Below are 23,411 nucleotides of genomic sequence, written 5' to 3' on the forward strand. Positions count from 1 at the left end.
AGTGGGGGAAGGCGACGGATGCCACAGGGAGAGCAGGAACAGCATCGGTTTTAGAGCCTTTTCAGCTAAAAGCCCCGAAATTCCCCTCAAAATGACCAGCCGAGGGTCCCTGGGGCAGGAGGGGGCTCTGATTTCTGGCCTTAGCTGCACCTTCAAGTATATGTATATATGTATATTTCTTTTGAGATATATATATTTCTCTTATATATATGTAAATATAAAATATATATAAAGGAAATATATGTATAAGAAAATATATTCTATATATATAGAAAATATAAAAGAATATATATTCTATATATAAAAATGGATATAAAAGAATACATATAAAGGATCTATTTCTTTATATAACTTCTATGTTTCTTTTATATATATAAATATATTAAAAAGAAATAGATATACTATATAATAAAGAATACAGATGCTATGCATAAATATGTATATATATAATAGTAACTATATATACTATACTGTATACAGTACCTATATATATGTAGTATGTATACTATACATAGTATATATACTACATATACACTATAGTATATATATAGAGTATATATGTAGTATGTATACTATATATAGTATGTATACTACATGTTGTATATTTAGTATATATATACTATATATATCCTTTATATATAGTATGTATTCTTTATATATAGTATGTATATACTATATATATTCTTTATATATAGTATATATTCTTTATATATAGTATATAGCCTTTATATTTCACAGAATCCCAGAATGTGAGGGGCTGGAAGGGCCCTGGAAAGCTCATGCAGTGCAATCCCCCCATGGAGCAGGAACACCCAGATGAGGTTACACAGGAAGGTGTCCAGGCGGGTTGGAATGTCTGCACAGAAGGAGACTCCACAACCCCTCTGGGCAGCCTGGGCCAGGCTCTGCCACCCTCACCCCAAACAAGTTTCTTCTCATCTTTAAGTGGAACCTCCTGTGTTCCACTTTGCACCCATTGCCCCTTGTCCTGTCACTGGTTGTCACCAGAAGAGCCTGGCTCCATCCTCCTGACACTCCCCCTTTCCATCTTGATCCCCAGCAATGAGTCCCCCCTCAGTCTCCTCTTGTCCAGCTCCAGAGCCCCAGCTCCCTCAGCCTTTCCTCACACGGGAGATGCTCCACTCCCTTCAGCATCTTGGTGGCTGCGCTGGACTCTCTCCAGCAGTTCCCTGTCCTGCTGGAACTGAGGGGCCACAGCTGGACACAATATTCCAGGTGTGGTCTCCCCAGGGCAGAGCAGAGGGGCAGGAGAACCTCTCTGACCTACTGACCACCCCCTTCTAACCCACCCCAGGTACCATTGGCTTCCTGGCCACAAGGGCCCAGTGCTGGCTCATGGTCACCCTGCTGTCCCCAGGACCCCCAGGTCCCTTTCCCCTACACTGCTCTCTAATAGGTCATTCCCCAACTTACACTGGAACCTGGGGTTGTTCGGCCCAGATTCAAGACTCTACACTTGCCCTTGTTATATTGCATTAAATTTTTCCCTGCCCATTTAAGAATTTCTATATATAAATATGTGTTTATATTTATATATAGTGTATTTACATATATGTAAAGAAATATGAGAGAAATGTATATTATATATAAAGAACATATGTTTATATGGTTTTTTATATACATATAAAAATCGATATGAAGAAATAGATATCCTTTATATATGGGGAGAATATATATAGAATATATATAGAAAACATGGTTCTTCATAGAAAAATAGATATGAAGAAATATAGATATTAGGTATATAGAATATATAGAAAAAATATTTCTTTATATATATATTATATATATATAAAGAAAAGTATATAAAATAAATATATATATATATGTGTATAATCTGGGTGTCAGCGTAGGTATCTCCCACAGCTCCTTCCTGGCAAAGGGCTGGATTTTGGGGCAAAAAATGGGCTTTTCTGGAGCGGCATGAATGTACTTACTACTGGAAAGGAGAGGGGCCGCGTGCTGTTAATTATTCTTATTTTTATTGCATTTTTTTTAAAGTAATTTATAAGTCTGCTGCGTGTAAATTAAAAACAAAGTCTGTATTGTAAGAGGATATATTATCCTGTGTCATCCGCGCTAGAAATTGTTTAAAAAAGGACAAAAAAAAGAAAAAAAAAGAGAAATAAAAGTGTAATTCTATAAAGACGAAGAATTTCTGGTGCCCCGGGGCCGCTGCTGCTTGTCCAGAGAATATAGAGATATATGAATATTTCTGTTCATATAACTTATTCTTAATTTATTTCTATTAATCTTATTTCTATTATTCTATTTTTTCTATTAATCTATTTCTATTAATCTTTTTTTCTAGTAATCCTATTTCTATTCAGATAATTGATTTTCAGTTATTTTCTAATCAGATTATTTATATTTATTTCATTTCTCTTCAAATAATTTATCATCAATGTATTTGTTTTCAGATTATTTAATTCAGATTATTTCTGTTTGTTTCTTTTCTATATAGGTTCTTTTATTCCCCTGCTGTTCAGATTATTTCTTACATTTTATTGATACCCACGTGATTTCTTGTTTATATTGAGAATATTTATCTTGAGAATATTTATATTCTGATTATTTAATTAATCTCATTTGCATACATCTTATTTATATTTAGCTTTCTAATATTCAGATAAATGATTTTATTTCTTTAAATTCAGATTATTTACACTCAGGACAGGGACCCCGATTTGGCGACAGAGTCTGACTGCAAAACCCTCTTTATTCCGCGTATAAAAGGGGAGCGGGACGGAAACAGGAGCCCCTGGGACACAGGGATGAGGGCCTGTCCCCACATGTCCCCTGGGGTCACAGGGCTGGAGTCACAGCCCAGGAGTGAGGGGCAGTGATTGCAGGATGAGGGGTGCACCCAGCCCCAGGGTGGTGTCACCCCTGGCCGGTGTCACCCCAGGCTGGGGTCATACCCCCAGGATGGTGTCGCCACCAGGATGGTGTCACCCCCTGGCGCCAGTGGGTCCCCGCGGGTGCTGGTGCCACAGCAAGGGCGCCTTTCCTGGGTCCATGGGACAGCGGCAGCCATCAGGGGAGCCACCCTGGTGACATGCTCCTGGTGCAGCTGCCACCTGTTCAGGGACATCCCGCTGTCCCCAGCTGTCCCCATGTCCCAGCCACCAGCAGCATCCCGTGGTCCTGGCCACCACCCTGGAGACGTGACCATGGGCACCTTCCCACCTCCCTGGGTGATAGCCCAGAGTGGGGGTGACAGGGTGACAAGCCGGGTGACAAGGTGGAGGGGAGAGGTCAGTTCTTGAACATGTCACACAGCAGCTTCTCCATGGGGGTGTTGCCGATGGTCCTGCGGAAGAAGAGCAGCTCCACGCGCTCTGAGGAGATGAAGCGCAGCGCCGGCAGCAGCAGCAGCAGCTTCCCGAACCTGGGGGACAGAGCGGTGGCCGTGGGTGGGTGTCACCACCCCCACTGTTACCTGTGGGGAGGTGGGGACAATGGTACCTGACGGGTTGCCCGGGGTAGTGCGACCGGTTGTGCTGCCCCAGCATCACCTGCGACTGGTCTTGCAGGTTCTCCACCTGCTCGGGATCCTTCAGGCCACGGGTCTCTGCAGGGACAAGGGGGTGAAAGTGCAGGGTGGGGATATGGGGATGGGCGGCAGTGGGTGCTGGTGGGTCCCCTCACCTGGTTTGAAGAGCACCACGGCCTTCATGCAGGCAAATTCAGTGGGGTCAACAGCCAAGGCCTTGAAGCGGCTGAGGGTCTCCTGCAGCGCGCGGATGTCCAGGGCGGTGGGCAGCAGCTTCCCCGGGGCCGGCTCGGGGACAGCCAGCAGGGGACAGCTCTCCAGGGGCATGGACCACTGGATGGCACACAGCAGGAACAGCTCGCTCCATGCTTCTTCCAGCAGGATCACCTGGGGACACGGGGGGAGCCCCAAAACCCCCGTCACCCCTAAAGCCACCACGGTTGGTTGGGCTGAAGAGCATCATCTGGAGTGGGGACCCCAAGACCCTGAAGATTGAGATGCTCCAGCTATCCACATCCCACTGATGGCCCACACTTTTTGGGGGTCCTTGTTGCCCCACAGGGTGGTCCCCAAGCCCACCTGGTCACGGAATGGCAGGTTGGAGAAGACAGGCAGGTTTTTGGCCCATTTCACGGCCATGAAGAGGAGACGTGCAGAGGTCTCATAGACGTTTTCGGGGCTGGCCGCCGGGTACGGTGCCACCTGGTATTCTCCAGCTGCCCGCTCCGGCTCACTGCCCATCACATCCACTGTCTCATCGGCTGCTGGGATGGAAGAGGATGCTGGTGGTGAGCTCACCATGGGGATAATCTGGCTGTCCCCTCACCACCAGTGGTCACCCACCATCCTCAGGCTCCAGCTTGGCGCAGGTCTCTGCTGTCATCAGGCTGGCCATGAAGCGATGGTTGGTGGGCGGCGTGGGCACTCGGGGGCCTGGGGTGACAGCGATGGTGGCACCGGGACCACGGGGAGCTGGGCAGGGAGTTGGGGGGACTTCCCGGGTGGTGGCCACGTGCTCGGGGGGTAGCTCGGTGTCCAGCTCGATGCTGTCCAGCCGGACCTGGGCTGTGCTGCGGGGCTGGCGCTCGTTCTGCACGGCTGCGGGGACATGGCGGTGTCAGCAACGGCTGCCCTGCTGTCACCCCCCTGAGCTGTCACCGTGTGTCCCCTCCCATCCCTCTCACCGTCCTTGTTCATGCCGGCCTGCAGGCACTTCTTGAGCCGGCAGGCCTGGCACTGGTTGCGATGGGCTTTGTCCACCGGGCACAGCCCCGTCCCCGCCTGGCACCTGTGGGGAGAGGTGACACCCTGGCGTGGCCCCTGTCCTTCAGGGGTGTCTTACCTTCAGGGCTGACACATTCTGGGGGTGCTTGGTCCCTCTTGGGTGTCTTGTCTCCCCACAACAGGTGTACTCCACACAATGGTGCCCTGCCCCAATGAGCACCCTGTCCCCAACAGGTGTCCTGTCCCAATGAACGCTGTGTCACCCGGTGGGTGCTCTGTCCCCTCCATGGGTGCATTGTCCCACTCAACACCCTGCCTTGATGGGTGTCCTGGCCATGTGGGTGCCCTGGGCACCCCCCCATGGGGTGCCTGTCCCCTGGTCCCTGCACTTCTGAGTTCACATTCCCCTGGGTCCCTGCCCTACTGGGTGACCATCTCATGGGTCCTTCCACCACTGCGTCCCTGTCCCCCTAGTCCATGCACCACTGGGTGCCTGTGCCCTGGGTCCCTGCCCCACAGGGACCCCCAAGCCCCATCCCCACCTGTAGATGAGCTTCCTGCGGACGCTGCGCTTGAAGAAGCCGCTGCAGCCATTGCAGGCGTAAATGCCGTAGTGCTTCCCGCTGCTGGTGTCCCCGCACACCTTGCACAGCAGCACGGGGCTCAGCGCCTTGCCGGGCGCCGGGCTCAGCCCTGCAGGAGCGGAGCCAACGGAGGTCAGGGTGACTCAGGACACCCCAATGTCCCTTGTCCCTGCCACCCGTCCCCACTGCCCGCCAGCAGGCTGGGAAGGGGGGTGGCTTCCCTCTCTGCTGGTCCAGCTCAGGGACATGGATGGGGACACACCCCAGCGCCTGGGATGCTGCGGGATGAGGGCATGGAATGTTGTCTCTAGGAATGAAGACACCAGGTGTCCCAGTGAGGAGACACCAGGCATCTCAGAGAAGATCCACAAGCAGGGACTGGAGGTGTCCTGGAGAAAGGCTGTGGATAGGGACACTGGGCATTCCAGCAAGGGACTGTGGACATCCCAGAGAAGGGTCACAGCAGCGGACCGTGGGGACCCTGGAGAAGGGCTGGGGAGCAGGGACATCCAGGAGGGGTTGTGGCTGAGGACTACAGGCATCCTGCAGAAAGGCCATGGCTGGGGACCACGGGGATCCTGGAGAAGCATCAGGATGAGGACTGTGGGCATCACGGAGAGCATTGGGGTTGGGGACTGCAGGAACCCTGGCCCAGGGGAGGATCTCGATAGAAGAAGGGTGACAGCTGAGGACCCAAGGCATCCAGGAGAAGGGCCATGATGGGGAACCTGGGTATCTTGGAGAAGAACTATGATTCTATGAGGAGAACTAAGAACCCAGGGATTCCAGATAAGGACCATGATGGGGAACCCAGACATCTTAAGGGCCCACAATAGGAACCCCAAGAATCTTGGAGAAGGACCACGATGAGGACCCCAGCCACCCTGAAGAAACACCCCACCAGTGACCACAGTCCCACCTTGTCACACCCGCTCAAGCAGAACCTCTTACCAGTGGGACTATCATCCAGCCCAGCGCTCACCACCGACCCTGCTGGCGACGCGGCCATCGCGGACCTGCCGTTCCTGACCTGTCCCTGTCCCCTCCCTCCAGCTGCCACCGCGGTGGGTGCCCCAGGCTCCAGCGAGGCGGTGGGTGCTCTGGCGAGGTGGTGGGTGCTCTGGCGGCTCTGCGGGCAGCGGGGCTCTTGCCTTGCTCTCTTCAAGGCAGCTTAGTGGCGGGCGCTGTGTAAGCAGCCGCCTCTTTGTCACCCTCTTAATCTTTAGTGTCTGCGCAGGGCGGGGGGGTGGACGGATCAATCAGCCACGCGATGAAGAATTAAAAAGGTGCTGAGCCCCAGCCCTGTAACCCTAAACCCTGCGACACCCAAGCCACTTCCTCCGCTCCCTCCCCTCCCCCGTGTCACCATGGGCCACCGTGGGGGTGTCACCCTGCCACCACGTGTAACCCCCACCTAACACTGTGAGGCCGAGATTGCAGTGGGGGTGGGAGATGGGGCTCAGGAGAGGGAGCCCCCATGTTTCTCCCCCCAGCTTGGAACCCACCAGGTCCTATAAGCGCATAAGCCCTTTGCTAAGGCGGTTAGAGGGGAATAACGAAAAGTGGTAATTAAGGGGGGTAATTTCCTTGCCCCAAGTAATTAATTACCGGCCCTGACGGCGAGGGGAGGGGGAATGCTCAGTAGCGCCCCCCACAAGCAGCTTAGCCCCAACAGTCGACACAGAGCACCCCCTGTGCCTCAGTTTCCCCTGCTGGGGGGTCTCAGGGCCCCCCCGGGCATTGGGCCGGGGTTGCTGACACGGCAGCGGGTGGGGGCCAGGTGGCTCCCGGGGTTACGCAACTGCCGCTAAACCCTCGATGTGACAGGGCAGCACAATTTGGGATTTGAGGGCTTTAGCTGCTAAACCGCCCCTGCCCAGCTCAGGGGGATGGTGGGTGGCCACTGTCACCTGGCTCGGGTTGTCACCAGGGCTGGGCTGGGTTGTGGCTGGGGGTCCCCAGCTCCCTGTGTCCCCTGGGGGGCTCAGCCTGCAGCCTCGGTGTTGTTGCTGCCATCTGTGGCCCCTGTGGAGGTGTCCCAGGGGACGGACGCTGGCAGTGGGTCCCTGCTGAGGCTGGTGGCAGTGACACTGGTGGATCTGGGCACTGAGGGGGGGTCACCTGTTTGTCACACCCACCTACTGCATGGCTCCATCCCCCTGCCTGCAGCATCGCTCCATGTTCTCCTGCCTGCAGCATCGCTCCATCACCCCCACTTTGCATCCTCTCTCCATTCCTGCTTGCACCATCGCTCCGTCCTCACCTGCATCACAGTTCCCCCACCCTGCCTGCAGCACCCTCCACCCCCAGGACCCCCGTCCCCCTGGGGTGCCGCGTCCCACCCTGCAGCCCCCGTCCCGCCTCAGGCCCCAGCCCTGACCCAGATCTCTGACAGCCGCCATCTGCAGCAGCGGCCGCCCTCCTCCCTCCGCAGAATTATGACGCTGGGCTAATGCGGCAGGAGCAAGCTGTCACCTCACCCTGCCCAGCCGTCACTGCCGACTTCCTCATGTGGCTCTTTTTCTCAGGTTCATGGTTGGCACAGGAGAAATACTTGAAGCTTCAGCACTGGCAGCTCCTCCAAGTGCTGCGGTGTCTTGCTGGAGTGACTCTCTTGTTCCTCAGCCACCAACCTGGTGCTAAAACTTCACCTGGGACCAAGGCAGTGACTGTCCCTGCGGTGGGCACTGCTGAGGCAAAATCTTGAATCTTGGCATCAGTTTTGTGCCCCTCATGCCAATAAAGCCCTTGAGGTGCTGGAGCGAGTGGAGAGAAGGGAACGGAGCTGGTGAGGGGCTGGAGCACAAGTGTGATGCAGCGGCTGAGGGACCTGGGGGGTTCAGCCGGAGAACAGGAGCTGAGGGGAGACCTTCTGATCTCTGAACTGCCTGAAAGGAGCTTGGAGCCAGGGGGGTCGGGCTCTGCTCCCCAGGAACAAGCGCCAGGAGCAGAGGAAACGGCCTCAAGTTGCGCCAGGGGAGGTTGAGGTTGGATCGTGGTGGAAAACCAATGACAGCAGGTCAAACCATCTCCGAACTGCCAGACCGAGGCCATCCCAAAAAGCTCTGTGCTCAACTCCCCAAAACCCAACAGCCCGTTGGCAGCTGGTGATCGAGCCTGCGACTGGGGCAGTAGGTATGGGGGGAGACAGGGAGATGTTGTCCCCAACAGGGTTCTTTGCCTGGTGCGCATGCAAATCAGCCAAATTCTGCACACAGAGACAAGATATATTTATTTTATTACAGAGTTGCACATGTCTGGATGCTGGGTCAGACCAGCATCCCAGCAACAGAGAAGTCTCAGTCATTTATACAAAATCTTATTACTATATACATGCCCTCAGGGCATTCAAGTTATATAGTATTAGTCTTTCTACACATGCTCAGTGAACAGAGGTCTCCTGGAGGTGGGTACCCTTCGACGAGGAGGTGTGGGTTTGTATTAAAATGACATTATAATGAGCAAAGTTTACTTCAGTCCCCCAAACTTAGCAGTAAACACTAATTAATCAACTGTCCGTGGTTCTTCTCAGTACCAGGAAAGGTTTTGTTCTGCAATTGAAAGTTAATTATTGCTAGACTTCTCATCTATTGTTAATCTCATATTAACTTTCTGGTAGGGTTCATGGTCAAGGCTTTTGGCCTATCCAGGAGGTTTTCAGGGATTGTCAAGGGGCTGTTTGGGGCTGAAGTCACCTGGTCCCCTCGATCGAGCCCTGTGAGCTGCGCTCACACCTGCTCATTATCAGTACTTCTTTAGCAGGGGGTTAATTCACTGCCCCTCCCTGGGGCAGCATAGGCTCTGTGGGGAGGGATGGATCCCTCCTGGGCTCAGCTCTCTCCTGGTTCTGGGGGTGAGAGCAGATTGGGGGCTCCCCTGAGGGCTGGGGGTGCAAATCCTGTCTGGCTTTGCTGCAACGGGCACTGGGGGTGAGTTTGGTTCCTCCCCTGTCCCTGGAGATGAGTGTTCTCCTCCCTTTGGGCCCTGTGGTGCTGGGGGGAGCCCAACTTGTTTGACCCCCCTACAAACAGCCTCTGGGGTTCTGTCACCTGGGGGGGGGGGTTGCACCCCGATAGTTGCACCTGGATCATATCCCTCTGTCTTTAGGTACCTAAAGGTGAAAACCTGCCCCCAGGAGATGACCTGGGTGATGAGAGTGAATTAAAATCACCACTTGCCTCACTGGTTTCCCCTCCAAGCGTCTGTAGGGCTGAGGGGTCTTTGGGGTTCTCTGGGGATGTTTGAGGGGTGCTGGGAGGTCTAGGGGGGCAGAACAAGCACCAGGAAGGGGAGGGGGATGCGAGACCCACCTAAAACCATCCCTGTGTCTTGCATGAGGTGCAGTTAAGGCCACAGCCTTGTTTTTTCCTTGGCCTGAAAGGGATCAAATCCACAGTGCCAGGGGAAGTTTGGACTGAATATTGGGAACAATTTATTCCCAGAAAGGGTTGGAACAGGCTGCCCAGGGCAGCGCTGGAGTCACCACCCCTGGGGGGTTGAACAGATGGAGATGAGGTTCTCAGGGACATGTGGCAGTGGTGGATGTGGGTTATGGTTGGACTCAATGATCTTGATGGTCTGTTCCATCCAAACTGATCTCTGGCCCCTTGGGGCGCAGACCAGCCTTCTCCTGCCTCCCACCAGCTCACACCCCCCCGGAGCAGCAGCAGCAGAACCGGAACAGACACGGTGAGCGCTCGGGGTCGGGTTGGTGCTGCCAGATCCCTGCGGAGGGGACGGCTGAGCCTCCTCTGGCCATCACGGGCTTGGGGGATCAATTTGGTCTCGGGCACCTTGGGGTCACCGGCACTGGTGTGCAGCTCACAGAGCTCTGGTGTCTGTAGTTATGAGATAAGGATGATGTTGGGTGTCCATGCAGGGTGGCTCTTTGGTGGATGTTTTAGTGCAGCGAGCTTAGAGAAGTTGGTTTGTGGTGGGGCCAGCACTGCTGTGAGCTCCAGGCATTATTAAGTATCTCCTGATGCCACTAAGTGCTCTCCCAGATAAAGTGGATGGGCTAATCGGGTCGGCACAGTGGTGAGCTGGTCCCTGTTGCTTTATATCACCGCTGCCGGTGCTTGCAGCATCTCTGAGTGTCCTGAGCTGTGGGTGACTCACTGTGAACAGAGCAGGAGACGGGACCTGCGTCCGCCTTGGGGAGTTGTGGTGGGCACAGTGTGAGAACTGGTGTCTCTGAGCAGTCGGCTGCGTGTTTATGGGTGTTCAGAGAGGGACGGGTCAGGCCATGCCCTGAAAACCCCGGTGGTCTCAGAGCCCTTCAGAGAAGCTGCTCTCAGTGCTGAGTAGGAGCCTTGCTTTAGCACTTTCGCTCCTCTTAGCCTCTTTTGGCCTAGAAAGTGGGGAAAATCTCTTTTATTTCTCCTTTACCCCTGAGACAGAGCACATAAACCTTGTCCTGCAGCCTGCGATGGTTCATTTTGCTCCTGCAAATGCCTCCAAGTGCCCTGGTGTCAGTGGCCTTGGGGGAAGAGAGCGATGAGAACATGTTGGGCCCTGCTCCTGGGGACAGTCACGGTGACAGAGATGTCATCGAGGCAGCAGCTCCTGGTGACAGCAGAAGGGTGTAGGTTTTTTTAAGAGCAAACAGGGGGTTTTAAGAGCAGATTGCTCTCTACAACTACCTGAAAAGAAGTGGGAACGAGGGGATTTGGTCTCTTCTCTCAAATAGCAAGTGACAGGAGAGGAGGAAACGGCCTCAAGTTGCGCCAGGGGAGATTGAGGTTGGATCTGGGGAACAATTTCTTCCCCAAAGGGCTGTGGGGCATTGAACAGGCTGCCCAGGGCAGTGCTGGAGTCACCATCCCTGCAGGGTTGGACACGGAGATGAGGTTCTCAGGGACATGGGTAGTGGTGGAATTGGTAGTGTTGGAGTAATGATTTGACTTGGTGATTTTTAAGGGACTTTTCCAACCAAAGTGATTCTCTGACAGCTGCTGAAGCAGTCCTGCATTTCCAAACCCCAGAGCTGCTCAAGGCAGCAGCATCTGAGCCATCAGCTGCTGGACAGGCGGTTTGGTTTGTGGTCATGCTGCATCTCTGAACTGTGCGTAACATGGATGGTTGTGTCTGCACTGCTGGGCAAACCCGTATGGATAAAATGGGGAATCCTGGACTGGAGCTGTGCCCGTGGGGTGGCCAGTGTGGCTCAGCCTCGGGCATTTCTCCTGCCTTGGCATTTCATGCGTGTGCTGATGTGGATTCTGATGTCCCTTCCCTCTCTCTCAAGCACCAAGCATCTGCAGGATGGGCCACAGGTCCCCTCACCTTTACCACATCCATCACAACCAGCATTAGTGTCACTAAGTCCTCAGGGGACACCTCGGGAGAGCCTTTGGGCATCATTCCGCTTTATTCCACTTCATTCTGTGCGCTGCCTTGGTTGTTGAGTTCTAGGCAGCATTAATTAACTAACTTAGCCCTAAAGGAGGTGAGTGCTTTGCCAAGCTTGGCACAAATGTTATTTTGCCCTGGGAAGTTTCTCTGGGTTTTGATTTGTTTCCTGCGCATGGACTCGGTGCTTATCCACAGCCTGGTGCTGCTGTTTGTGCTGGGGAAGGGAGACATTCCCTTAGAGGTTATTGATGCTGGAATTCAGACCACCCAGGGCAGAGTAGAAGTGGGGAGGTAAAGTCAGGAGAGACACCTCACATGGTGTTAAGTGTCAGAACTGCTGATAATAATTCACTTTTCCTCCCTTGTAGAGCTCAGGCATCCTCAGCTTCCCTACATTCCCCAAACACAAGGGGGAAATACAGAGTGTAAAGTGCTCCCCATGCACGAACAGCCACAGCTGCTGTCAAGACTTGTGCCAAACTGCACACAGGGGTAGGTTTGTGTTTGGGCTGTGACAACCCTTGTTGGGGTTGGACTTGATCTTGGCTGTGGGGGCTGTGCTGGGCTGGCAGGGGCTGCGCCTCAAGAGAGGGACCCCAAAAACATGCCCAAATGGCAGCAGCTGTTTCCAGGTACCATAAGAGCATCATCAGTGTGTCCCATCAGACAAACCCACAGCTCCTGCTCTCAGGCAGCTCTCGCTGCAAGATGCCGTCAAGCGCACATGGTGACATCTGAGAGCCACGGTGTCTTGTGCTCTGCTCCAGGATCCTTGATGACTTTAAGGGTCTTTTCCAACCTCGATAATTCGGCAATTCTTAGAGACAGTTCCACTGTGACCCCCCCAGCAGCATCACCCCAGCTCAGAGCGACCTGAAGCCTCAGGGGGCTCAGCACCCCCCACAGTGAGGAACAGGTCCACTTTTTTTGTTTGTTTTTTTTAATGTAATGCAGCATTAACTAAATTCAGGCTCAATTTGTATATAGTCAAATATAAAGGATAACTTGTCCCATTCAACAAGTGTGAGTGTAAGCATGCAAGGTGTAAGAAGCATCAAGATGGATTCACCCAATCTGGAAAAAGTTCTTCTTTAGATGTGATGGAGTATTAATTAAATTCAGGCTCGTTGTATCTGCACCCACACAGCGATACTGATGATAACACTAGAGCAACAAGTGGGCTCTATGATCTTAAAGGTCTTTTCCACCCAAATGACTCTGTGATTCTCTGACCAACATCAGCAGCTCAGGATGGACAGAGTCCCCGAGCAGAGTCCCCAGCGAGGACAAAGCCAAGCGCTCAGGAGCTGAAGCTGCCTTCAGCCAGGGTAGAGCTGTGAGCTGAGGCCAGAGACAAAAATGGGGACAAAAGAGGCAAAAATGTCACCATGGAGCAACCTAAACACCAGTGACCCTCTCCCCCGACACCCCTTTCCCTCCCCACAATTTTTATCCACAAGGATGCGCTTCCCTGGGCATCTTCTCACAGGACCAACGTCCTGCGGGTCCAGCAGATCTTCAATACCCCCAAGGTGAAGGGGCAGCAGGTCTCAGTGCTGCCTCATTCCCCCTGCCTGGCACTGGGGTGCCAGCAAGAGGAGCCCCCATCCCAGGGAGGTGGGTTCCCAGGAGTGAGGGGTCCCTTTGTCCTAGTCATAAGGGCCACCTCCCAGACACCCACTCACAGGGGGCCCACCCAGTGACCCCCCTGCCACAAACCACCATTTGAGGGCATGAAACCCACCCTCCCCGTTCAAGATAAGTTCACACAGGTTCTCTAGCCCCCAATCATGACAAAACCCCTCATACTCACCCCCCAGGGCTCCTTCTTCCTCCAGTGGTTGTTGATCTTCCTCTTCATCCAGGCACCTGAAAAAAGAAAAAAAATAATAAATTTAAAATAAAAATTTAAAATAAAAATCCCCAACCCCAGCACGAAAAAGAATGAACACTCACCAAGGGTACCAACCTCATCTCCTGCCTCCAGGAGCCTGAAAATAAGTTACACACCACAGGCTTCCACATTCTCCTTGGTTTTACTCTGCTCCCTCCACACACCTGCAAAAATGGGACAAAAAGAGTAAAAATAAAATAAAAAGGCTGGACACAACAAACAATAGGCAAAGAGACCAAACACCCCAAGGGTACCTGTCACCAGGAACCTGGTAAGGGGTTCTGAGACTGCAGCCACCAGCTTGGGGACAACAAGGGAAAAAAAAAGGGGGGGGAGAAAAAGAAAAGAAGGAAAAAAAAAGAGGAAGAAAGAAAAAAAAAGGGAAGGAAAAAAGGGAAGAAAAAAAGAAGGAAAAAAGGGAAGAAAAAGGGGAAGGAAAAAAAGAAGGTGAAGGAAAAAAAGGTTATGTAGGGACGGTGCTGTTGGCTTCTGGGAAAACGAGGGGAATTTTGGGACTGTTCATAGTAAAGTGAAAGAAGATATTGATGTCCATTAAAAGAATATGCCTGGCTGCTATAATCAAGACTTTTAACTGAGTGTGCTCAACCTTTGAATATTCCGTGTTAGCATTGTTAAAACTAAGAAGCACTTAATTTATTTTAGCCTCCCGTTTGTTTCCGTTATAGTGTGCATACGTTCCTTTTAACTTGTTGTTTTCCTGTTGCTCGGGCATCTGAGACCAGAATTGCATTCAAATTTCTGGTGTAATGCTTCTCGTACATAATTGCACACGAAAATAAAGAACATATGGCACTGATTATATCCTCCTGTTGGAGACCAGCTAAGAAAGTTCTAATTTTATGGCATTTTGAGGGTATATTATATATGCAAACCTCTCCCTATGTAGAAAGGGGAATAATGATTATATCAGTGTACCCCTGCATTCTGCAGTGTAAGTAGCTCATATATGCAGCTATTTAAAGAAAAAAATACGCAACTCAATCTTGTAACAAACCTTCTGGCCGCCCCATCGCTGCGCTCGGCAGAGCTGGATGTACTGAGGTGGACAGCAAGTGGTTTCTAAATGTCACCTCTTGTTTCTTTCTTACCTTTTGGCTCTGGATGAGACATCCCGATCAGAGGCTCGTTGGGGACAACCCCAAAGATGGAGAGGGATTTGGGGTAGGAAATGAAGCATCCCTCTGATGGAGCCAACGGGATGCCAGCAGAGCCCTGGCAGGGAAAAGGAGATGGAGATGCTCAAAAGAAGGGACAGAAACTCTAATAATGAGGCTTGAAAACACAGAGGCTGATAGGGGCGTTGTTGGGCTCTGGCTAGTGTCAGAGGTGATGAGGCTCTGTCAGCTGCTGGCGGCTCAGCAGTTACTGAAGATCCTCCATAGGGGCAGGGCTGAGCCCCCACTCCCCACAGAGGAGTGGGGGGACACTGAGAGCCCCCGTTTGAGCTGGAGCTGGGAGCACAGGGGATCCCAGCCCCCCCAGTGCATCAAAAACCAAAGTCTCAGGGCAGGCTGGTGGCACTGGCCAGGGCTGGTCCCCCAGAGGGCATGGGAAGCACCTGGACCAGGGTCACCCACCCACTCCTGTCACCTCCCCAGCAGCCTTGAAAAGCCCCTTATGACCTAAACAAGCCATTTTGTACCAGTCTCTCAACTCTGGCTTCTGCTGAGTTTTCTAAATGACTTGCTCCCAAAAGCTGACAGTATTTATCTCTTGCCCAAGAATGGGGTTCCCAGCACCCTGGAAAAACCTGGGTTGTGCCTTCCCTCTCCTGCACCCCTGAGGACCTTTGGGTGCCATTGTTCCCCAAATGGGAACCCGGGGCAGATGGCTCCTGCTCCTGGGGGGATATAAAGGCTGGAGGAGCAGTCCCAGCTGCTTTTCGGCACTTCTTCTCAGGGGTGCTTCACAGATGATGCAGAGGAAACAACAGCTTACCCCCTGTCCCTGCTCTAGAGCAGGTTGTCCCCCCATGCAGCGGTGCAGAACCAGCCTTTTTCCCAGCGACATCCTTGGAAGAGCCACCAAGGCTTCCATACCTCACCCGTCAGCCTCTCCTGGGCATCTGGGCACCACAGGATAATAAGGGTATTAAGCTACTGGAGAGTGTCCAGAGGAGGCTACAAAGTTGATGAAGGGTTTGGAGAGGAAGCTGTATAAGGAGCAGCTGAAGTCCCTGGGTTTGTTCAGCTGGAGCTCGTGGGGCTGCAGGTTCAGCAGGAGCAGGAGGGGCAGGCTGAGCTCTGCTCTGTGACAGTGACAGAGCCCAGGGAATGGCAGAAGATGTGCCAGGGAGAGTCAGTGGGACATGAGGAAAAGGTTCTTCACCCAGAGGTGCTGGACACTGAACAGGCTCCCCAGGGAGGTGTCACGGCCCCAACCTGACGGTGTTCAAGAAGAGACTGGACAACGTCCTCAGACACACGGTGTGAACTGTGGGGTGTCCTGTGCAGGGACAGGAGTTGGACTCCATGATCCTTCTGGGTTCCTTCCAACTCTGGACATTCTGTAATCCTATGTCTGTCCTGTTCCTCCCAAGCTGGAGGGCAGTGACAGAGAGGGACAGCTTCTCCGGGTCTAAATTCTCCAGGCTGAAGCCTGAAAAAGTTCAGAAGACAATCTGCCTCCGTCCTCCCTGGCTGCAGCATCGCTCCGTGTTCTCCTGCCTGCAGCATCGCTCCATCACCCTCTGCCTGCATCCTCTCTCCATTCCTGCCTGCACCATCGCTCCGTCCTCACCTGCATCACAGTTCCCCCACTCTGACTGCAGCACCCTCCACCCCCAGGACCCCCCGTCCCCCTGGGGTGCCGTGTCCCACCCTGCAGCCCCCGTCCTGCCTCAGGCCCCAGCCCTGACCCAGATCTCTGACAGCCGCCATCTGCAGCAGCGGCCGCCCTCCTCCCTCCGCAGAATTATGACGTTGGGCTAATGCGGCAGGAGCAAGCTGTCACCTCACCCTGCCCAGCCCTGGAACCTCCAGACCCTTCAGCAGAGCTTCACCCATGGGTGAAACAACCCCCCTGGTGCCTGATCCAGGGGTGCTGGGACACCTGCACTCCAGGGTGCCAGCCCACCCATGGGTGACACAGGCTACCCACTGCAGGGGGACACCAGGGAGCGTCTGGTGTGGCGATAGGTGCTGAGTTGGCTAATTTGCCCATTCCCTCCTTGCCGTTGGTTAAAAGCCAGCTCCGGAGCTGGGATTTGGGAGGGGGATTAGCCAGGCCAACCATCTGCTGCTGGCCAATCATCAGCACGCCCAGGAAAGCCAATAATTACAAAAATATGGTTTCCCACCCTGATTCTCCTTTACACCCAGCTGGGTGCTGTCCCCAAGGTGAGGTTCCCGTGGAGCAGCACCCATCCCTCTGCTGAGGCTGAGCAACCAACCACAGCACCCAGCGGGGCTATACCCATTCCAGTTTGGGGAGCACCTGAGCAGGCCCAACACCAAGGCTGAGGGGCTGGTAGCAGTGGGGTGGGCTGGGGTTGAAGGAGCAAACGTTAAAGCCCGCAGCGGGGTCGTGACTCAGCTCAGTGACAGACGCTGGGGCAGATGCCACCGGATTACCCAGCCTAAAACCTTGGGATCTGCTCCTCTCTCTCTCCAGCAGGCAGAGAGCGTTTAATTACTAATTTACTAATTAACCAAAGATGCTGGTGACAAGCTTGAAACTTGTGGTCAGGAGCAGCCCCAAGGCTCCAGCCGCCCTAATCCCACTGGCCATGGGGAGCTGGTGGGTGCACCCTGGCCTGGGGACAGCTCAGTGGGGACACTGGGTGACCCAAGAAGGCACTGCTGTCCTAGGCAGCTCCTGCGGTGATAGCATGGGGTGGTGGGGACTAAGAGGAAACAACAGGGATCAAGGGGAGATGGTGGGGACCAGGAGCAGATGATGGAGGCCAAGTAGAGACGGTGGGCACCATGAGGAGGCATCAAAGATCAGGAGGGTATGGTGGGGACTAGGAGGAGACAATGGGGACTGAGAGGAGGTGGTGAGGACCAGAAGGAGATGCTGGAGACCAGGAGGAGCTGATGGAGATGGAGGGGAGATGACAGAGACCAGGATGGGACAACAAGGATCAAGAAGGAATAATGGGGATGAGGAAGAGGTGATGGGGACTGCAAGGGGATGATGGGGGCTAGAAAGGGACAGTGGTGACAAAGAGGTGCCAAGGGAACCTAGAGGGATGATGGGGACCAGGAGATGATGATGCTTATGCCTAGGAGCAGCTAGTGAGGACCAGGAGGCGATGATGGAAAGTGGGAGGTGACACTAGGGACCAGAAAAGGGATGGTGAGAACCAGAGTGTACATCAGGAGGGAACAACAGGAACCAGGAGAGGATGGGGTGGATCAGGAGGGGACAAGAACAATGAGACACAAGGGTCTGGGAGGGTACAAGAGGGCCGTGGGACTGGAGGTGGCTGGGAAGGGTTAACGTGGCTGCCCCAAGCCGAGCATGTCCCCAGGCTCTGGTTTCAGCCGTAATTAGCTCTTGTTTATTGAAGACTCCTTGATAAATGGTGCCGTGGAGGTCACCTGGTGACAGAAGGTGACAGCTCCCACATCACCCACCAAAGGCCTTGCCAAAGCCTTTGGTGACACCCCAGAGCAAAGATTAAAATTTAATGTGGCTCTGGAGCACACACTGCCCCGGGGACACAGGGCTGGGAATTGGTTGGTGGCCATCCCATGGGCCACCTGCAGGGCAAGAAGTGTTTTGGCACCAAGAGGTGGTTTTCATCAGTTCAGTGACCACCAGCTATCAGTACATCATGGCCACAGAGCCATTTTGTGACTCCTTTGAGGTCACCCAAGGGGTCTGGTGATGAAATGTCACACCAGGTTGGTTTGTTCCCTTAGGACTGGCCTCAGGGTGCCAGAACAGAACAGACTGGCTGCCACAGTGTGGCTGGTCAGTGGGGTCTGGGCACCAGCAGAGCTCTGTGTGGGTGCCAAGAGTCACCGCAGTGCCTGTTGGGGAAAGCTGAGGTCCTGCCCTGTGGCACCTGTCACCCATGAACCCATGGATGGGACCTGACCAGTGCTGAGTCTGCTGGTGCAGGGGTACCGGGGAGCTGCATGGACTGGAGGTGGGTGCTGTCATGGGTGGGTGCCATCAGGAATGCGTGCTCAACAGGCCCAAATCCCTCATACTCTGCCCTTTCTTCAGAACCCATGGGTGCTCAGCACCTGGAGGAGATGACCCCTTCTTGAAGGGTTTCCACATTCTTGGAGAGCCAAGCTGTGCCCAAGCCACTGGGATGAGGGATGAGCCAGGGGGTCAGTGATGCTGCTGCTGTCCCCAGAGTGCTGGTGGTCCTGAGACTTGGATGGGTCTGCAGGCTGTGACCAGAGCAGTGACCACCATAGCATTCTTCCTCTGTGAGGGGCTACTGGGCCAGCACTTCAACGTGGTCCCTGATGAGACCTGTTCCTGCCTCTGGCTGGTGTGGCACGCACAATATCTGCTGTGGTGGTGGGAAAAGCATCCACCTGGAAGGTGAGCCCCAGCAGGTGGTCACAGCATGAGGATGTCCCTGTGCAAGAGACACGGGGCACAGTGTCCCCTCTGCCCCACAGGCAGCTCGGGGACGTCCCATCGGGGATCATGGAGAAGCACAGCAAGAACCACCTCCTGCAGATGTTGGATCCGGCCAAGGTGCTGCGAAGGTGACAATGTGGGTGCGGGACACAGGGGGATGGAAGATCCTTAACCTGAGGATCAGTGTTGTGATGGCGGCTTTGTCATCGCTCTTGCGTGGCAATGGATGGTTTGCATGGGGAGGCTGTGCCAATCCTGCGGAACTTTTGTTGTTTTCACTTTCACTTTCCGGTTCCCAGCAGCTCCTTTCCCCAAAGCCGCCGCTGAGCGACGTCCCAGCCCGGGTGCAGCCACCCCCTCCTGCCCCCCCGCAGCAGCAGCTGCTCTTTGCTCCCCGGGGCCTCTTGCAGGACACGCACTTTTGCACATGTCCTGCAGCTCCTCGCACTCCACAGCCTTTCCAGGGTCTCCTGACCCACCTCGCTCCCTCTATTCCCAAACTTAACATTTCCAGTGGAATTAGCAAATCAATTGCAACTTTAACAATTGGAAACACCCACCCAGGGCTGTTCTACACTTTATTCTATTTGGTGTTTGGCTTTCAGCCTTTCTCCGCCTCTTATGTATCAGGAAGGATGTGAGGTCAGGTTTCGTCCCTGCTGCTGAACCACCCATCCCCTGCATTTCCCTCAGCCCTCGGAGGAGCGAGCAGCCCGGCTCTGTCAGCGGCACCATCCCATAGAAAACCATGCTACAACCCACCTCTCTCATCGGTGCTGGAGCTGCAAGCACTGCAAGTGTTGCAGGTGCCAGCCTGGTAAGTACGCTCCCATCTCTGCACCCCGTTGCACACATCTGCTTGGACCGTGGTCAGAGCAGGACAGGGAGGGGAAGATGCAAAGGGCTTGTCCCGGGACGGCTCCAGCTCGGAGCCGTTGGGAAGGACGGGTGACTCTTGCCTGAGCCCTTGTGCCTGGCAGGATCCATCCCGGGCAGGGTGTGATGGCAGCTGGGACCCTGCCCTGGCGCACGGGCAGGGCAGCACGAGCACGGCGCTGACACCCCTTTTCTGTTCCTCTCTCCTTGCAGGTGTTGCACAACACTGTAAGTAGGAGCTTGGAGAGACCTGCACCATCATTTTGGGGACCTGGGGGGCACTTGGGGGGCGATGGAGCTGGCTCTGCTGCCTCTTGACATTCGCTCCCCAATGTGTTTGGTAGAGGGAGTATGTGGCGCTCAAGTTTCTGTTCACCAAGAGCATCCCTGGTCACGGGGACATCTTCGAGGAGGTGTCAGAAAGTGAGTTGCAACCTGGGGACATCTTGCTCTTCCCCATGGACAGAAGCAATGACATCGTCAGCAGGATCCTCTTCAAACATGCAGCCGTCTACTGTGGGGATGGAGAGGTCATACACTTCCAGGGTAAGCATCCAACCCCCTGCTCCTCTTCAGGTTTTGGTTGTGGCCAAAGTGTGGCCAGCGCCTGTGGTGGCCAGGCAAGAGTGATGGGTGGCTCTTGCTCTTCCAGGTGCCGGCACTCCAAACAGCACTGCTTTGATCAGCAGTCAGACGACTCCCGGTCTGATCAGCAAACAAGGCTACACAGCCCTGAAAAAGGACAGGGGGAACTGTCAGATTTACCGGAAAAAAGGTGGTGTTGATCTCAGAGCTTTCAGGAGCAGACTCAGGAAGGCAATGAACAGCGAAGCCGAGTATTCCCTCTATAAAAACAACTGCATCCACTTCGCCCTCTCCCTCCTGGGCTTGGAGAAGTTCTACTCACAACTGGTGAGCACGGAGCTGGTGTCACGGCCGCAGTGGGATGGCTCCTGCACCCACCCCCAGCCCTGCGTTTGCATCCTGACCTGATTCCCCCTGGGGTGCCCATGGGTGGAGGGGACAGCGGTGGGGACAGCGGAGCCCCCTGCACATGGACAGCTTTCTCTTGCAGGTGCAAATCCAAGATGAAGGTGGCAGCAGCTGTAGTGGTAGGGCTGTGAGTATCCTCATGTCAGCCCCCCTGGCAGGGGTTGGGGTCCCTGGGAGGAATGTGGGGTCCAAGGGAGGTCTGAGTCACCAGAAGAATTGGGTCCTCAATGAGGGATGGGTTCCCCTGGGATGCCACGGTGGTCGTAGGAGGGCTAGAGGCTCCCAGGAGGGCTGTGGGATCTCTCAGAGGGCTTTGGGGTCCCTGGGAGTGCTGTGGGTTCTCTCAGAGGGTTTCGGGGTCCCCAGCAGGGCTGTGGGGCCCCCAGCAGGGCTGGGCTCCAGATGCCAGTGCTGCCAGGGGACCTATCTGCACGGGCTGGGAAGGGCAGGGCAGGGGCTCAGGGGACCGTCCCCCTTTTCCAGGCCATCCCATGCTCCCCCAGCCGGGTGGGGCAGGGGAGCAGCCACACGGCGTGAGGGGTGGCAGCCCCATGTCCCTGGAGGATGGTCCCCCCCAACCCTCAGCATCGCCCCGCGCACCCCAACAACTCGCCCAGGGAAGGAGCTTTTCTTTGGGAGGGTGGGGGACATTGCTTTCTGCTTCCTGGAGCTTAATTGCCATGTGCTAATCAGATGTTTTATTAAATTTTGCTACCTGAAATGTGCCTGATTTTGCATTCCTGCCTCAGTCCTGCCTGGTGGGATGAGAGAGCTGCCCGGCTGCCACCAGCCTCTGGGGCTTTTTACCTGTGCAGGATGATAATGACTGAAACACCCGTCAATATCAGTAATTACCAGTAAAGAACAATAATAACAGCAACAATCAGCATCTCTGTCATAAACTAAATAATACAGTACAAAACATTTGATACAGTACAAAACTTTTGGTGACTGACAGGAATGGTGGCATGTCTGTGAGGATGGTGGCTTGGTGGGAATGGTGGTATCCTCCTGAACATGTCGGTTCTGGGGACGACTGTGTCCCTGTGAGGATGCTGGGTCAGTGGGGACATTGGCATCCCCATGAGGACATCAGCCCTGTGCGGATGGCTGCAATGCCACGAGGATGCCCTGTGTATAGGGACAAGACACAGAGCCCTTCCCTGCTCCCCTCCCTGAGATGGGAAAATGCCACCACTGATGCCTTTTCTCAAGAACATCCATCCACACCAAGGACGAAGGACCTACAAGGTCAAGTCCACCCAGTGCTGCTGTTGTGTCACCCATGGTATGACACTCGGCCTGAGCCACCATCACCAGAAGGTCCCAGGGGGATCCTTGGGGTGGCCCTACAGACGGTGGCAGGGCTGTGGACCCAATCTTCCTCCCGGCACCATCTGTGCCTGAGGTTGGCTTTGGGGTTGGGGTTGGGTTGCAGTCACCATTCCGATGCCTGTCCCAGAACTCTTCTGCTCTCCTGCTGGAGACATCAAACCCCTCTGAGGGACTCCACAGCCCTCATGGGGATCCTCCAGCCCTCTGAGGACCACAGTGGCATCCCAGGGGAACCCATCCCTCATTGAGGACCCAATTCTTCTGGTGACTCAGACCTCCCTTGGACCCCACATTCCCCCCAGGGACCCCAACCCCTGCCAGGGGGCCTGACATGGGGATACTCACAGCCCCACCACTGCAGCTGCTGCCACCTTCATCTTGGATTTGCACCTGCAAGAGAAAGCTGTCCATGTGCAGGGGGCTCCGCTGTCCCCACCGCTGTCCCCACCGCCCATGGGCACCCCAGGGGAAATCAGGTCAGGATGCAAACGCAGGGCTGGGGGTGGGTGCAGGAGCCGTCCCACTGTGGCCGTGACACCAGCTCCATGCTCACCAGTTCTGAGTAGAACTTCTCCAGTCCCAGGAAGGAGAGGGCGAAGTGGATGCAGTTGTTCTTGCTGGCGCAATACTCGGCTTCGCTGTTCATCGCCTCCATGACTTTTCTCCGGAAATCATTTAGATTAACCCTGTGAGAAATGCAGTTTTGATTTGTGCTGAGAAGATGTTTAATGTTTATAGATATAACCAAATGAGGCACGGGCTCTGAACCTGGAAAAAGGAAAAGGTGGTTAAGTTCTATGTAAAAAGTTGTGAAACTTGTTTATGAAGTTGTATTGAAAGAGGGAACCAACATTTTAAGGGTTAACCAACCACACCATAAAGGCCTACTAACAAACTAACACTTTAAGCCACATAATGCATATCTAGTTTACAGCCCTATGTAACCAATTTTGTTAAGAAAAAAACAGAACCTCATTGAATGCTGAGATAAGAAGTTTTACAACACCAGCTGTAACCTTGAGGAGACGAGATAGCCAAGATTTCCAGCAAAAGGGGGCATCAG

The 23,411-nt window shown here is 53.9% G+C and overlaps 2 protein-coding genes across 8 annotated transcripts; one reads left to right on the forward strand and one right to left on the reverse strand.

Annotated features, from left to right (window-relative positions):
- Positions 1 to 2,836: 2,836 nt before the first annotated feature.
- NR2E3 (nuclear receptor subfamily 2 group E member 3) lies at positions 2,837 to 6,494 on the reverse strand. 4 transcript variants are annotated; one of them, XM_005513304.3, is made up of 8 exons: positions 6,277 to 6,464; positions 5,284 to 5,434; positions 4,702 to 4,805; positions 4,361 to 4,615; positions 4,097 to 4,278; positions 3,673 to 3,904; positions 3,490 to 3,595; positions 3,141 to 3,412 (listed from the first exon to the last, which is right to left on the reverse strand). In XM_005513304.3, exons 1-8 carry the CDS (start codon positions 6,332 to 6,334, stop codon positions 3,280 to 3,282), a joined length of 1,221 nt encoding a protein of 406 aa, XP_005513361.2. In that variant the 5' UTR covers positions 6,335 to 6,464; the 3' UTR covers positions 3,141 to 3,279. The 4 variants fall into 4 exon arrangements, with proteins under 4 accessions (XP_021136336.2, XP_021136337.2, XP_005513361.2 ...); XM_021280664.2 differs by having other exon boundaries at positions 4,097 to 4,281; XM_021280661.2 differs by having other exon boundaries at positions 2,837 to 3,595; positions 4,097 to 4,281; positions 6,277 to 6,494.
- A 13,024-nt stretch (positions 6,495 to 19,518) lies between these two features.
- On the forward strand, positions 19,519 to 22,595 carry LOC135580589 (uncharacterized). 4 transcript variants are annotated; one of them, XM_065077161.1, is made up of 6 exons: positions 19,533 to 19,961; positions 20,234 to 20,248; positions 20,365 to 20,566; positions 20,673 to 20,932; positions 21,096 to 21,140; positions 21,763 to 22,594. In XM_065077161.1, exons 1-6 carry the CDS (start codon positions 19,893 to 19,895, stop codon positions 21,778 to 21,780), a joined length of 609 nt encoding a protein of 202 aa, XP_064933233.1. In that variant the 5' UTR covers positions 19,533 to 19,892; the 3' UTR covers positions 21,781 to 22,594. The 4 variants fall into 4 exon arrangements, with proteins under 4 accessions (XP_064933231.1, XP_064933230.1, XP_064933233.1 ...); XM_065077160.1 differs by lacking the exon at positions 21,763 to 22,594 and adding an exon at positions 21,497 to 21,734; XM_065077158.1 differs by having other exon boundaries at positions 19,521 to 19,961; positions 21,096 to 22,595.
- Positions 22,596 to 23,411: the final 816 nt, after the last annotated feature.

This window comes from Columba livia, chromosome 11 (genome assembly GCF_036013475.1).
Source record: "Columba livia isolate bColLiv1 breed racing homer chromosome 11, bColLiv1.pat.W.v2, whole genome shotgun sequence".
In the NCBI taxonomy this organism is placed as follows: Eukaryota; Metazoa; Chordata; class Aves; order Columbiformes; family Columbidae; genus Columba; species Columba livia.